This window comes from Wolffia australiana, chromosome 20, assembly GCF_029677425.1.
Source record: "Wolffia australiana isolate 7733 chromosome 20, ASM2967742v1".
Classification (NCBI taxonomy): Eukaryota; Viridiplantae; Streptophyta; class Magnoliopsida; order Alismatales; family Araceae; genus Wolffia; species Wolffia australiana.
The window spans coordinates 1509496-1526660 of record NC_135854.1 but is presented as its reverse complement, the minus strand read 5'-3'; the positions used below and the strand labels follow the sequence as shown (position 1 = coordinate 1526660).

Below are 17165 nucleotides of genomic sequence, written 5' to 3'. Positions count from 1 at the left end.
GAGAGGAATCTATACTGGATTGGTTCTACTCTGTTTAAGGGTAGATAAGAGCAGGGAACCATCTGATTTACTAGAGTTTACTTTGTTCCTTTCTCTTCATCTGAAATACTCTTATTCTTCTTTTTCTTCTTCTTCCACTACACTCTATCTTACTCTATTTTCATCCTTAAGGAATCACCAGACCTAAATGCAGATGGGTAAGAGAAGGCCATATTGATTGAAAAAGATGAGCATTAAAGGTCATCTGTAGCCACATGTGACCGTGTTAGCAGTTCCTAAGGTTAACTGAGATCTGACTTATGTCCACCTTTAAAAACTTTTAATGTAGAGCTTTACTTATCCCACAAAAAGTTTCTTATCATACTTTCCCAATTATGAAGTCTTGATATATCTGTCAAACAAATACTTTGAACATCTTATTCTACTCCCTAGTTAAATGAGTTAACACAATTTCCAACTCAACAGTTTATACTACCATTTCATAAGTCTTACCCTTCCATTTTCAACATCCATCCATGGGAAGAGGTTTGAGAGAATCTCATCATACAGTCACATGTGTCTATAAGTAAATCACATATAAAAACCAATACTTAGTTTATATAGAAGTTTACATGTCATGAGTGTTTTATTTATAAGCATTACCGATCCATTATCTAAATACTGGATAATGTATCATGACACTTTGTGATTCGCGTACTTTGCCCAAACCTAATATCTACCTGGGTAACTCAATAATTAGCATATGAAAAGGAAAGGTTGACTTGGCCAATGAATCCAATCAATGAAAAGAATTAGAGAGCCGAACCAAATAAATTGAGTTATAAGAAGGAAAACAAAAAAAGTCAAACCCATTAAAGGAAACTACGAAATCTGTACTGCATTGGAAAAGATCAATTGATTTGTGGTTTGGTGCCAACATTATATTACTGTTTCAAACATGCTGCTTTCTTAAACAAAGAAAAGAAATAGATAAAATAGATATACTTAAAATAATCATCTTGGTCACCGCATTATATAAGTACCCTTTCCTACAACGGTTTATCATTAACCAAGAAAAGAACTAGTTAAAAAATAACAAGGTAAAATAATAAATTTGGTTGGTTTTCAAACATCAATAAATTCTTTATTTTTGGTATCTGAATAAATTTTACTACAATTTCATGGATGAATCACAAACTGTCTAATGATTTAATTTGTTTCCTTTTTTGAATGTACATTATTATTTATGATATCAGATCTTAATGTGATGCAATTAAACATATATAACTTTTAATGGATTAACACTTGATTCACATTATTTGGCATTTTTTATAAAATAGTTATTATTATTTTTTTATAAAATAGTTATTTTTGCAGATGTTACTGTTGACATGCCAGCATGAAATGATGAAAAGTCTCTTAAATTAAAGGTATTTCATCTTGGAAAAAAATTACATAAACAGTTTTAATTTAAGTGGACATTCAGGGCTCAGCATCTGAAAATGTAGAAATTTGTCTTTTCATTTATTTACACGAATATATTGACTCAGTTTTAACTTACCAATAGTAATTATTTTATGCTTGTATTTTTTAGGGTTTTCGAATTTCATCATCAGTAGTGTAATAATACGAAGCCAGACTTTTCTCAAAAGGTAAAAGGTTTAATGTGAATAAATGAAGGGGAGATGTAAGGGTTTTATCAGTTGTATATCTCAAAGGGTTACCCTTTGATATACATATAAACATAAAAACCCTAGATTTTATTTGACAGACTTATCAAATAAAACTTCTTAATACCATGTATCATATAAAAAAGTATTTGATGTTGAGTTTGATATTATAGTTGACTGGTGTGACTATAACCAGTACCACTATTCTATAGAAAGGGAGATAGAAATATAGTTTTAAAGCCATTAATATAAAATTCAAGTCTGTCTTACATACAGTATACATACATTATTAACGATAATTTAATACTATCTATTATCAGTTAGTGTTATCTAATATCAGACATTAATAAAATATTCATTATTTTCATTAATAACTTAAAAATGATGTATGTCAGGAATGATACATGCATTTTCAGGGCTTGTAAGCTATTATTTAAAAATTCAATCCATGTCAATCATGTCGTATTTCCCCTTCTCTCTGCCTTGAATAAAACAGTTTGCAATCTACAGTCCCCGGACTACGCCGATACGGGCTGATGGATTGCATAGTACTGTGGCGCAAAACATAAAAAATGTTTTATACGACACCCCTACAAACTTAATCATTTGATGTTAGGCTACTACGGGTGTAAATGAAGCTACTATATTTACTTAATTTAACATTTTACAGTTCCTGAATAACCCATATTTTGATATATGAAGTCTAAAACCAAGATTATACCATAGTAAAGAAAAAGTAAAAGGCATTTAATTTAATAAAAAAAGGCAAATAAAATGCGAATGCTTCCTAAATTTTTTTGACAAAAGAAACACACCTAAGAATGGGAAATTTTGCATTAACTGGTTGATTAACCAATTAATACTTAATTTAATGCCATTGGTAGGACCGCAGTAGCCACCAACTTTTGAATGCAACACATGATGACAGCAGAGAGAGATATATATAGAGCAATGAATGGATAGATAGATAGATAAATAGATGAAGATATAGAGAGAGAGAGATAAAGAGATAGACAGAACAATTGAGACATAGAGGGAAAAGAGAGCTTACGGGCTACGTGCGGGATGAATTCGGGAGGGCGGCCCCCTTGGACTTTAAGTACGCTTTCTCGGCACTTTCGAGCCGTCCTCTGAACAATTTCCACTCATAATCGCAACGTTCTCTCACCTGTCACCGCAACAAACAAGAAAAAAGTAAACCCATGATGAACCCGAAACAATCTTTTCTACATAACATCACTAGAATAATATACTGTGTACTTTTTTGGAACATAATCATGTAATCCTTGACATCAAATCTCAGTAATCAGAATATTCTCGAGAACCATGAATAATATAATAACAGACTTATGCGATCAATTTAAATCAGAGAAAAAATATATTTGAACCATAATAAATGTGACAAACTTATAAGAAGGCGAAGAAGAAGAAGATGATATGATGATCCTAGAAAGGGCAAGAGAGAAAATACCCCTTGCCATGGCGCCCGGCCATCCATTGCCTCGCCCTGCAGTTCCAGATGCGATCAGAGCCGTTGAGAGACGAAAAAATAAGACGAATGGACGGATATGGACTGTCCTCTTTACCTGGTTTCCGAGAGAAGGAAGTCTCTGATGGACAATCCACTGTGCATCCACAACCCCCATCTTCTCCGCCGCACGCTGAAATTTATTTATTATTGAAAACCAACAGTTTTTCAAATTAATGAAGAAATAAATAGACTGTGGAAGGCGGCGTCCGTACCTCAATGCACTTCCACAAAGCAAAATCAAGGCCCCAGCCATGGACCAAGTCATTCTGCATAATTTACTGCCAATTATTAGGGATAATAGCTTTGTAAAAAACATGAAAATTTCTTGAACAGAATAAATAATAAGGAAAACAGGTAATGATAAGTCTGGAAGGGGTACGTGCCTGAATCAGGTGCCAGACGCAGCGCCAAGCTTTTTTTGAGAAGACAGGCGCCTGGATTTCGACAAATCTGGGGTAAGAGAGAGGAGTCAAAATAGAAACGGTAAAGAGAGACTTTTTAGAGAGAGAAATGAGGGTAGAGATGCGAAGGAATATTGGAAAAGAGGGGAAAAGAGAAAAAATAAAGAGATACTTTTAGCAAGTGATGAGAGAGCAGAGATAAAGAAAGATAGGAAAATAGGGCAGAGAGGGAAAGATTTAGAGGGATGTTTACAGAGATCCGAGAGAGATGAGATAAGGAGAAATCTGAGAAGAGTAGGAGAGAGACGGAAATATATAGTTTAGAGAGAAAACTGAAACTACAGGAGCTTAAGAAATAGAAATATATTGACGGATAGAACGATAGAGATATGGATAGATAGAGAGAGAAAAAGTAACATGGGAGTTAAATGGGTCTTGCTTACGCCCCACATGGAGGTAACTTTGGGTCTTCGCACCAACCGGGCTTTTCCTCTGTTAACCTGAACAACCCAGCATATTTTAATAAGTTTCATTTTCTTCACCCAGCACAAAAGGGTATAAATAAATTTCCCAAGGTTACTTTTGTTGAAATAGAGGTGAAGTAAACGTAATCATAATTTTGGAAATTATATGCCACGAGAAGAAAATTTGAAGAAATAAATTCACAAACATTGTTCTGAAAAGGCTAATCTTTTCACAGCACACCTAGCTGAACGAAGGCAATAATATGAACTGTCTGAAGAAATCGTACCTCACTACTAGAAAGATGTATAACGTTTTCAAACTGTACCAGTTGGTAAATATTGTCATGTACATTAGTCAACCAATTAATCAATCTTAATAGCTAATATATTTGATTCTATAAGAACTCCATATAGAATAATGATATAAGTTTTATTCACCATTAACTTACTGAACTATAAATAACAGGACATAAATAATTTATTCAGAGATAACATTAACTCCAAGAGAAAATTTGGGACATAAAAATCCAATCCGACCAAAATAATAAACATATGAATAAAATGGGGATAGGATCCTGACCTGTGAACTTCTTGATCACTTCTTCTCCGTGTCATCTCCCAAAGTATGTGCACATTCGGTTCCACCGCAGGCTGGGATATTTCCAAGCCATGTTTCCTCACAAGTTTGATATATCTGGAAAGGTTTTTAATCCAATTACTTTCACGCAGGGCAGAAGGCCATGTATAAAAGGTCAGAGGAACCAATGTTTACTCTTCTGCATCAAAATGCTCGACGCCTAGGTCTTCATCCCAAAGAAATATATAGTCATATGAAGCAACGATGTCAGGGTGCAAGAAACGCTTAGCATACCACCTACCCAATAAAAAACCCAAAGCAATCCAGTTAACGATAATTTATCTATTACTATAGAATGAATTATCAGCTAGTGGATGTTAAATTATCAACCATTTGGTCTGCTTAGGGACACTGACATGGATTGCCTGTTTTGACCACTCAAACTCATTCCACTCTGTTGTTATGCCGTCATAATGGAAGAGCAGGATGGTAAAGTTTGACGAGAACTGCAGAAAGATCATCAAAATTCAAACGGAAAATGAGTCTCAAGAATGAGTCTGCCATTCATTATTAAATAGCATGCACAAAAGTTTCTGAAAGATTCAATTTCATGTCATAAATTTTAAGTATGAATGAAAGTTTTGAAGAAATAATACTATAAATAAAATTATATCATTAAGTTAAAATCCATGGTATATTGGGAAATGATTAATAACTGGGCATTGAGGCAGACATTTTTAATATCTTTTAATAAGGTTTTGATATGTGAAAATCTCTTGCCTCTTGCCTCTTTGTATGGGAAATGAATAAAGAAATAGGAAACTTTGTTGAACTGAACTAATTAGTAGGCATAAAAAATACTGAAGAAAGTTAGGCATGTTAAGACAATAATATTTTACCTTTTTGACCACCGTATCAATATTGAGTCTTTGGGCATGTCCTACTGTGAATGCCACAAGGTACTTCTGTTTGAAGGGTATATCCTTCGCACCAAAAGCAAAAGAGCACATGTCAACAAAATATTAGGTACAACGGCAAAAATTAAATGAATCAGAAGATTTAGAATTCAATGGGATTGATGCTGGGGTTGTTGATTGGTGCCGCGCACCAATCAACAACTTGCACAGTTGCATGGTGCAGTGCAGCTGGATAGGGTGGAAAGACATCAGCAACCCATAGGACACACCCACTCAATTGTGTACTTCATTGTCGACTCGTCAGGAAGAAGGACATGACACCATTGTTTCACTCCTCTCATGCATGGGAGAGGGAAATAAAGAGAAAATGAGGGAGGGAAGAGAGCATCTGAGGCAGGGGTGGTGAGCTGCAGTGGCGGGGTCAGGGAGTGGCGAATGGCTGAGGCAGTGAGCGGTGAGGTACTATGACATAGATTCCTGTAGAAATCCACTCAGTGTGGGAGGGAAGCAGAAGCTAGAGAGATAAAAGATGAGAGAACAAGCGGACGAAAGAGCAGGGTGGAGGAAGGAGCCCTACCACCCCGGGAGTCGGGAAAATTTAAGCAATGTAAAATCTAACTCTCTAAGATGAAACCCCCAATCTCTCACATGAAGAATGGATAGACGATTCAAAGCTTATAGGCAAACAGAGGTAGATAAACAAAAGGGTAGGCTGGTTGCTAGTCAATGGAGAGCTCCCAATGAAGAATACTGCAGGAGTTTCACCAGATAAAGAAAGTCAAGGGGAAGGCACCACTGGTGTAGAACCTGATGTGCCCACAGTGATGTACAGCCGTGATGATGTGGCACTAAAGCTGACATGTCACAGGAGCTGACCTGTCACTGGAGCTTATATGACACAAGGAGCTGACATGTCGAAGGAGTTGATGTCGTGCTCAAACTTACGTGACTCTAGAGCTGAAAGCCCAGATGTCACCTTGAAAGGTGAAACATTGGGCCTCGAAAGCTATCAACTCGAAAGGTGAAGATGCTGTCCTTCCTGTTGTCGCCTCTGGATGCAGAAAATGCCAACTTGAAGTTCTGCCACTTGGCCGCATGAGGTGTTGAGAAGACGTGAAGTGCAAACCACTCATCGAGGTGCTTCATCCGGTCTCCACAGGAAAAGGAGACCTGATGAAGCAAATGCTGAGGCCAAGGAGAACACACTGTTGGAGACAGTGGAATGAAATGAGAGAAGGCCTCTAAGTAAGGCCATGCAACAATGCCAAGGTGAGTGCCTCCAAGCATTAAAGTCACCCTACAAGGACACTGAGGATGGATGAGACAGATGCCACCAAGATGAGCACTGCAGAGGAGGGTGGTGAGAGTAGGACATTACCATTGATAGTTATTGATACTGATGAGTACCAGGAGATACCGAGACCCTGGTACCATTTCAAAATCAATACATAGTGGATGAAAAGTGGGAGCGCAAAAAATGAAAGAAGAGAGGGGAAGAGATAGCAGGGTAGTGGAAGGAGCCCTGCTGCCTTTGGAGTTGGCAAAAATTATCTTAAGTAAAACCTAAATCTCAAACATGGGTGGTTTCTTTATCTTTTTATAAGACAGGGAACCCTTAGTACAAATGACATAAAACTCCTTCCTCCTACAATTCTACAAGGTGACCCATCGTGTCACTTTACCTTCCTCCTACATTGAAGATGACCCTTTAAGTGCATCTTTGGGCCTGGAAAGTTGCCACAAGGTGCCTGATATGATCACCATAATCTCCAAGGATATTTATGTCACTTTACCTCCCATATTGAAGATCACCATAATCCTACTAATTAGTGGTAACCCTACCTTTAGAAACACAGTCAAGAGGTATTGTCTGGGGTTCATTGTCACAGTCTCCGGCTCCTTGTCTTGTTCTTCTTCTGCCCTCACTAATCCCCTCCTGAGATCTTTCCTCTATCACCAGATCATAAGCCAGCTTTACTGGAGGTCAATCCCACTCTCTCCCCATTAATCATCTCCATTCCTGCACTATCAGATGACCTATTGTGAACCAGTAGGAAAACCTAGGTATCTGTCCACTCGTATCAGAGCCTTTCCAATTTGTCACCTAGGTTCGATTGCCACCAGTGCCCATGAGTTTGATCCACCAGGATCGAGCTCCACTAATGTTGACATGGACAAGATCAACGCCAATTAGGATATCAGTGGACAAATTGCCACACTGGCTATGATGGGCATGCAACTCCTATCGCATACCTCTGATCTGACCACAATGCTCTCCTGAAGCCAGCATCCATATCGCCGTCACAACTCTTGACGTGCACTGCAACAGAACTGATAACAGGAAACTTTCGTGGTCAGAGCAGAGGTGTGTGATGCAGTCACAACTCTTATCATATACACCAACAATGCAATCCAGTTGATCGTATCAAGAACAAGTAAAGGAGAATGGAGAGAAGATGGAACGATGAATGAGAATGAAAATTGGAGATCTCGAGTGGAAATCTCCCCCTCTGGAATCGCAGGCCTGATCCAGCTCCACAGCCTCCCAGTTGCGACTTGCAACTGAAACTTGAAGATGCCAAAAAGTGTCCATCTCCCTCTCGATTTCACTTATTTATAACTTTCTCACACGTGCAGTGTTTAGTCAGCATGTGGTCTTCTTTATTGGTGACTTTTCCTCTTCTTTCTCTGGTACTTCTTGGAGAAGAAGCATCGTGTTTCAGTGACACATGTGACGGGAGTTAAAAATAAACGAGTGGGAAAATGGGAAAACATAGAAAGGCATTTTGAAGAAAATCCATTTCCTGATCACCAGCTGCAGCTGAAGGCTGGAGAACAAGCGAGTTCTGCAACCAGAGAGGGAGAAGGATGGTTCCAAGATTCTCTTAACCATATCTCATTTATTCTTCTCGATTCTTGTTCGCTCGACTATCCATGAACTTCCCCATTCTTGCGAACATCAATTTACTGAGTACTCTTTTTCTTGAATTCCTGTGAACGTTCATCCACTGGAACTACTGTTGAGAGGTTAACTCTCGCAAAACTCCCAACTTATAATACCTGATTACTATCACAAGAGTGATCAATCAAATACCAATAATTTAACCAAACCAGGATGTTTCCAAATCCTAAAAGGGTTATAAATCATACAGCTCATGCACTAAGGTTCATGGGATCAACAAGCTTCACAGAGACTCGACAATAAAATTGTTTGTGGATGAATGAAAGAGCAGCATAAAAAAACTGATACGAATCTTCCAATAGTATATAAAAGAAGAAATAAATCAATATTGAGTATGAGAAATGACAGTTATTATGACAGTTATGCGAACAACTCACATATACTGTTAGAAGGCTGGCGTCAAGCAATCACATACAAGCAACTAAGGCACCTGAAGAGGAGCTACCACAAGCACCTTTTGAAAAAGAAGCCAAGGGGGGTGATCAAGAGACGGCACTTTTGGATATGTTCGAAGGGGCCAACTGAAGAGGCAGTATGACTGCCTAAATAAGGATACTATATATATGTATAGTTATGGTTGTATAGTCCAGGACAAACACTCAAGGAGAAGGAGTGATTCCTAAGGCTCTTAAGTTAATCCTTAAGAGATTGGGAGGCGAGTGATCGCCTAGTGGTCAAATTAAGAGAGAGGGCCTTTAAATTTGTATCATCAACTCTGGTCAATAAATATTGTACTTTTTCTTTTAGAAAGTCTGATTGTGCTCAACGATATCCTAGAAGACTGTATCAAAAACATACCTCACTAGGATTTCCCCATAATCTTCTCAAATAAAGATCTGATTCCGCCTGTACGATCCCTGGAGCAAGGAGCTCTGCGCCTCTAGGATTCTTGGGAACATAAATCTGCTCAGGGAAATGAATAGCAATTTTAAGGGTCTCTATGAAACTCAAGTTTACTCACATTAGATATTTAAGATGGTTGTCACAAAGATACATTTTGAACGTTTGTTTCAGATTTAGGTTCGTACAAATCTTCAGAAAACAATGGGGTATACACTGATCACTCTGAAACTAATCAAATTGTTTAGGAATGTCTTGGCCAATAACTTTGCATTGAAATCATGTCTCCTTACATCTGTGAGGGCACGATTCTAGGATCCAAAGTTAGCAGATCCTGAGTTCAGCACGAAGAGCATGTTCCTCGATTTCCGTTCGAATTTTACTTTATAGAGTATCAGAACCTTAAATGGGCCAGGCCCACTACATCCTATTTCGTATTGGATATTTAAACCCAACTCTACTGAATGAACAAGGGAGGGATTTTTTCCCTGAGAAAAGCCTTATGGAATTGGCAGCTGAAGATTAACCTGGAAGAAGAACATGGAGACCTATTTGACAGAACTCCTATAGGAAAAAGAGGGAAGAGTAAAGGGGCTTTAGAATAGTGAGAGAATGTTATGCCTGTTCCGATCTTGACCGAGTGGAGTAGAGTCCGAGTTTCCGATATATCCAAGAACGTCAGATTTTTAACAAGGGAGAAAGAGAGAAGTACAATTGTGGAACTACTTTTTATGGATAGGATGTTCAATGCAGTTGGTTCATTCGATTCTCCCATTTCTTTCACATTGATCATGACTGCTGTTTTGGGGGCCTCTTTCCAATAAAAGAAAGATGTCTGTTCTATACAGAGTTGGAGTCTGACAGAATGATTTGTTGGTTTTCAGATAGGTGATGAGTTTAACCACTTTGAGTGAAATAACCCTTTCATGAATCTTTGTGACATCTGTGTCACGTCTCTTCATATTATTCTAGTCAAAAAATGAAAGCAGGTCTAGGGGATAAAGCTTGTCTGTTTCTAGCTAAGCATACAAAAAGACGAATCAAGGAGCAAAAAAATCATCACTGTACCTTTAAAATTTTGGTTTTAAACCATGTGAAATAAGAGAGATATTCAGAAATCTAGAAGAAAAAATTCTCAAACACATAGCAGTACCTGTGATGTTTGATCGAGATTGGACGCTGATTTTTTCTCCTCCTGACTTTTGTCTGTTATGCACTTACAATTCAGTGACGTCTTGCAAGATGTTTCATTACAGGTGTCTGTGATTAAAGGATAAACGTTGGATGGGCCGGAGACCTGAGATGTGAGTCAAATTTCTGACTTTTAATATCCAAAAAATTGTAACTGGAGGAAAATCAAGACTGTGTTCACCGTAGTTATCCTCATCGATGGAAAGGAAACACCAACAAAAAAACCAAGCATTATCCCACTTGCCATCATAAATAAAAACCTCATCTTCTCTGTCACAGATGCCTGAAACAGAGAGGTAGAAGAGTATTAAATTTCAGAGGATAGGAACGTCTATGAGGATAAGTGAGTATCATAAGAAAGAAAAGAACCCTAAATGGAACCCAGTTTACTTTGAATTCCAGAAAAAAACCATAATGAAAAGTTACCCTGTGGAGCCTTCTCTTATTCGATTACGTCATAGATTAAATATTCCGGGTAAAAGCATAACCTCAATGGAAACAACCTGAAGAAATAAAAGCCTTGAATGAGCTGCAAACTTAAAGGATGTGAAAGATTTCTTAATTCCAATCGTTAAACACAAGATCACCTTATTTGATAATAAATGAGTAGAATTCAAGAATCCAAACATTTTTTAGCTGACCTTATGACTTTTAGTCTAGTTTCAAATTCACGCGGCAATTTTAGGAACGACAGAATATCAGGTAAATGAAGCAATGACAAGGGGGAATGAGGTAAGAGAGTGTTGCCAAAAAAAACCTCAGATGTTGTCTTAACACAACAAAGTTCAACATGACATGATTCCATCCAAAAACTGCAGACACGCATGTTTGTCTGCATCTAACCGTGGTCATCAGTATCCATTTACAATCTTAACAATTTAAGTAAAGAAAGAGGATCAATTAATCTTCGTACAGTAAATCGATCTCAACAATTTAAGCAGCGAAAGAGGGTAGACTCATCTTCGTACAGTAAATCGATCTCAACAATTTAAGCAAAGAAAGAGGATAAACTAATTTTCGTACAATAAATCGATCTTAACAGTGTAAGTAAAGCAAGATGATAAACTAAATCTTCGTGCAATTAACCGTTCTGAACAATTTAAGCAAAGAAAGATGATATATTAATCTTCTTAAAGTAAATCGATCTCAACAGTTTAAGCAACGCAACAGGATAAATCAATCTTCATGCAATATATCGATCTCAACAATTTGAGCAAAGGAAGTAGATAGATCAATCTTCGCACTGTAAATCGATCTCAACAATTTAAGCAAAGAAAGAGGATAACATAATATTCGTACACTACATCGATCTTAACAGTTTAAGCAAAGAAAGACGATAAACTAATTTCCGCACAGTAAATCGATCTCAACAATTTAAGCAAAGAAAGAGGATAAAATAATATTCGTACACTAAATCTATCTTAACAGTTTAAGCAAAGAAAGACGATAAACTAATTTGCGCACAGTAATTTGGATCTCAACAATTTAAGCAAAGAAAGAGAATAAAATATTATTCGTACAATAAATCGATCTAAACAGTTTGAGCAAATAAAGACGATAATCTAATTATCGCACAGTAGATCGATCTCAACAATTTAAGCAAAGAAAGAGGATAAAATTAACTTTCTTTCACTCAATCGAACTATAAATTCTCTTTCGCCGCGATACTGTCTTCCGACTATTGATTCTTCAAATAAAGAGAAATCTAACAGAGATATAAGAACATCCAATCCACATTCCACTATTGCAAGATAAACGATCCGAGAGCCGCAAAACGCAAACAGGAGTAGATTTGCATACAGAGAGAGCAAACAAACGAAGACAGATCGATCTCGTCGTCAATCTCCTCGTTTTAACTGGATCTTGCGATTCGTGAGAGTTTCTTTCTCTCGTGCGCGGTCAATGAACATGAATTCCCGCCGTTTGAAAGAATTCTGAAACGAGACATGAATGGCCGGTATTTATTGGGAGGTCCACGCGCTTCGCTTATTGGCTCTGGAAGAGCTTCAAACTGTGCCAACTGCGAAATTGCCACCATTGATCATCTTTCTCTCTCATATTTAAGTTTCTCTCTCTGTCTCTCTCTCTCTCTCTCCTCTGTCTCTCTCATTTCTCTCTTCTGTATCTCTCCTCTCCTCTGTATCTCTCTCTCCTCTGTCTCTCTCTCATTTCTCTCTTCTGTATCTCTCCTCTCCTCTGTATCTCTCTCTCCTCTGTCTCTCTCTCATTACTCTCTTCTGTATCTCTCCTCTCCTCTGTATCTCTCTCTCCTCTGTCTCTCTCTCATTACTCTCTTCTGTATCTCTCCTCTCCTCTGTATCTCTCTCTCCTCTGTCTCTCTCTCATTTCTCTCTTCTCTATCTCTCCTCTCCTCTGTCTCTCTCTCATTTCTCTCTTCTGTCTCTCTCTCATTTCTCTCTCCTCAGTCTTTCTCTCTCATATCTCTCTCTGTCTCTCTCATTTAGCTCTCCTCAGTCTTTCTCTCTCTGTCTCTCTCATTTCTCTCTCCTCAGTCTTTCTCTCTCTGTCTCTCTCATTTCTCTCTCCTCTGTCTCTCTCTTCTGCCTCTCTCCTTAGACTCTCTCTCATCTCTTTTTTCTGCCTCTCTCCTTACACTCTCTTCTGCCTCTCTCCTTACACTCTCTTACTCATCTCTCTCTTCTGCCTCTCTCCTTACACACACTCTCTCTCATCTGTCTCTCTCTTCTGCCGCTCTCCTCAGTCTTTCTCTCTCATCTCTCTCTCCTCTGTCTCTCTCTTCTGCCTCTCTCCTCAGTCTTTCTCTCTCATCTCTCTCTCCTCTGTCTCTCGCTCATCTCTCTCCTGCCTCCCTCCTTACACTCTCTCCCTCATCCCTCTCTTCTGCCTCTCTCCTTAGACTCTCTCTCATCTCTCAGTTCTGTCTCTCTCCTCACACAATCTCTCTCATCTCTCTATGTCATCTTTCTCATCCCTCTCCTCTCTTCTTTCTCCTTTGTTTCTGTCTCTCTCCTCTCTTCTCTCTCCTTTGTTTCTCTCTCTCCTCTCTTCTCTCTCCTTTGTTTCTCTCTCTCCTCTCTTCTCTCTCTCTCTGTTTCTCTCTCCTCTCTTCTCTCTCTGTTTCTCTCTCCTCTCTTCTATCTCCTTTGTTTCTCTCTCCTCTCTTCTCTCTCTGTTTCTCTCTCCTCTCTTCTATCTCCTTTGTTTCTCTCTCCTCTCTTCTCTCTCTGTTTCTCTCTCTCTCTCTCCTCTTGACACTCTCTCTATAATCTCCCGCTCTCCTCTTGCCTCTCTCCCTATAATCTCACTCTCTCCTCTTGCCTCTCTCTATAATCTCACTCTCTCTTCTTGCCTCTCTCTATAATCTCACTTTCTCCTCTTATCTCTCTCTCCGCTTTCTCTCTGTCATCTTTCTCATCTCTCTCTTCTTTCTCTCTCCCCTCTACCCCTTTCTTTCTCTCTCATCTCTCTCCTCTGCCTCTCTCTTATCTCTTTCTCCTCTCTCGCTTATACAGCGCTCTCACTCTATGTCTCTCTCCTCTTTCTCTCACCTCTCACCTCTCTCATATCTCTCATCTCTCTCCTCTCTCATCTCGCTCGTATCTCTCCTCTCTCTCTTATCTCTCTCCTCCAAACCCCACCTCTCTACTCTCTCTCTCATCTCTCTCCTCTTCTTAATCTCTCCCTTCTCTCTCTCTCTCTCTCCTACCGCTCTCCTCTCTGTCTCGCTCTTTCTCTCTCTCATCTACGATGTCTCCCTTTGTCCTTTTCTCTGTTTGTTCTAATCTTCTTCAAAATCTTGGCAATTAAAAATCAGCTAGAAGTTGGAATAATAGTTTGTGCGACGTAATTAAATATAGGACATCAAAACATCATTTATTGACAATTTATTTCTCATAATTAATTAGGTACGAAATCTTTTATTTTCAATGCAGACTTACAGCGGCATAAATATTCAGAAATATTTTAATTTATTTATTCTTAAGAATATAAGGAAAACAGTTGATAAATAATTATAAACATATAATAAGTGATATAAAATAATATGCAGTATACTGACTGTGGATCCCACGGATTACATTCATGGTCAACTGTCTTTAAGATCAAGTCAAACGAGATGGGTATTTTAATTATTGTATTAATGCTCCTTGGTTCATTAAACCTAGATGGCCAATTCAACTATTCTATTCTTTTGCATATCTTTAAGGTCAAGGCATTTAAATCTACGGATTTACTCAACAATGGACATATCATGGTCACAGAAGAATACTTTTTGTGGGAAAAATATTTTACTGATGTGCTTAATTTGTATTTGCAATATCTAACATATCTCCTCATAACGGGGAGTTATATAGTACTAATAATAATCAATAATATAGTTTACCAAATGTTGCTCTCTTTTTATTCATGGGTTGATACCCAGATAAAAATATGTTATTAAATTACATGAGGATCTTCATGCACAAGTGGGTACTTACACCTGAGACTTGATTTTAACCAGGCAAAGTCACAATCATGAAATAATGAAAATTTTTATAAGATCACTTATTTTATTGTTGTATTGTGCATAAAACTCCTCGCAGTAAAGGTAGACCAAATGGGATTTATATAAACCCAAAAAAATCCACTTCTTTCCAAGTTAACCTGAAAATGGAGCCCATTCGAAATAAAATAGGAATATTTATTCATTTTAATAATTACCTAATTTTGGCCATACGTAATGTTTATGATCATATTAATCAAGGAAATCAATCCTAATATAGTTGGGAAGCCAAAATGGTTTTCTGAGATGGTGAGGACTGGTGAAGATAGTGGTGAAATTAAGTGAATTTGAGGATAAAAAAATAAATAAAATAACTATTGAAAATGAATGACAAAACTTTTAAATCTCAGAAAAAATAATGTTTGCTCACAATGAGATGAAACCCAAACAATATGCAAAAATGAGGAATTTGTATGAGTAAATATGAGGGATCCAATGTATATCGATGTTTAAAACATTGTTAAGATTAAATAAAGATAATTAACATTAAGATCAAATGTAATCAATATTTAGGACTACTATTTCACAAGCGGACTGTATCAAAATTCAATACAGTCCATGCCCACAAAATCTACTAAAATGCAATATCTGTATAGATCATCATTTTCTTCTTGTAAAGAAAATAACATCTGGGTAATCTAACCTTTTGAGAAGTTTATAGGAGAATTAACAAGTATTTCATTTTAAATTTATTTTTGCTATAGTTTAAAATGTCTAAAATCATATTGTTATTAAGCCATAAGTTTTTAATTCATTTCACATTTTATGATCGCGTAGAAAAAATAATACAACTTTTATGACTTGGGTAGAAAAATCCTTTCAAATCTTAAAATTCATTGTTAACTTCCAATCATCGACACCATGATCACTATAAAATAACACTATAAAATAATCAACAATGCATGTATCACCAAGATTCAAACCGGATAAAACTTTGGTGGTTTAGAATCTTTGGGGGGATGATACATTGACCTTAAAAAAAACCCATAAATGTATGAAACTTAATATTTTTTGTATAATAAATATTTTTAAATTTTAAGAACTTGAGTGAGTTTTGTTTATTTAACCAATTTTTCAGTAAGGGTGATATTTCAAGCATATATTTGACATCTTTGTTGACAAAATTACTCAGTCCACAAGAGTAAGTTCATCAAAAATTTATTTTTATCATCCTTTTAATAATGGGGGAATATTATTTTTGTCAGTAAAATTTCTAGTTTCTTTAATGCTCCCACCTGTATATGGTATAATTTTATCCCTTGGGCTTTATGTTCTTGATCTTTATTGGTGGATTTGGGTTTTGTTTATTTAGCCAGTGTCTAGTATGATGCGATATAAATGACTGTATACATTCCTCCAAGGAAACAATACTCTGAGTAACTCTTAAATTCAACATTAAATAATTTTGAATTAAATATTGAAATACTCTGAGCTATTTCAATCAAATAATAAGAGTTAAAATAAATATAAGAGACATGTACTCAATTATTTGTCAATGCATTGAAAATACAATGATAATGATCTCAACAAAACAATCTCGAAGCCCTACCCCAATCCATGAGCTAGTTCAATAATGATGATAGCAATAGAGCAATGTTAATTATTTCATATAGTTCAAAATTCTATTCTAAAATGATGATATCAATAAGCAAGATAAATTATGTGTATATATGATGATTCAATTCACAAATGAGCGTCTGAAACAACCAGAATTGTGTCCTCAAAATGCTCCATTTCAACAAAACTAATATTAGGGACATTACATCTAATTTTGAAGATACAGGCCTCAATCTTATTGACATTTGGACTCGATATTAGTATAAATAGGATTAGCACTACAAATATAAATTGTATATGCCACTTAATTTCACTACTCCCTCACAAGCTAATGAATGTAATATTATTCAAATGTCAGTATATAGGCCACGAGAAGGAAAAAATGGGAAAAATAAGGCTCCCCAAAATCATAAAAAGAGTAGTTCATGATCAACCAACAGAAGATCTCATGGCCGATGGAGGCTTCACCTTAAAGGAAATGACATAATCGAAGCCAATTAAATGACGATTAAGGAAAACTTCAAAAAATACTGAAGAATCTACCAGCAAAAAGC

The 17165-nt window shown here is 36.9% G+C and overlaps 1 protein-coding gene across 2 annotated transcripts; it reads right to left on the bottom strand.

Annotated features, from left to right (window-relative positions):
* Window positions 1–2471: 2471 nt before the first annotated feature.
* Window positions 2472–12543, bottom strand: LOC144716060 (uncharacterized). 2 transcript variants are annotated; one of them, XM_078591072.1, is made up of 15 exons: window positions 12333–12541; window positions 10959–11035; window positions 10714–10815; window positions 10495–10638; window positions 9300–9404; window positions 5522–5605; window positions 5013–5128; window positions 4818–4919; window positions 4626–4739; window positions 4025–4081; window positions 3564–3630; window positions 3393–3446; window positions 3236–3310; window positions 3121–3156; window positions 2472–2817 (listed from the first exon to the last, which is right to left on the bottom strand). In XM_078591072.1, exons 3-15 carry the CDS (start codon window positions 10795–10797, stop codon window positions 2704–2706), a joined length of 1152 nt encoding a protein of 383 aa, XP_078447198.1. In that variant the 5' UTR covers window positions 10798–10815; window positions 10959–11035; window positions 12333–12541; the 3' UTR covers window positions 2472–2703. The 2 variants fall into 2 exon arrangements, with proteins under 2 accessions (XP_078447198.1, XP_078447200.1); XM_078591074.1 differs by lacking the exon at window positions 9300–9404 and having other exon boundaries at window positions 12333–12543.
* Between the last annotated feature and the right edge of the window lie 4622 nt (window positions 12544–17165).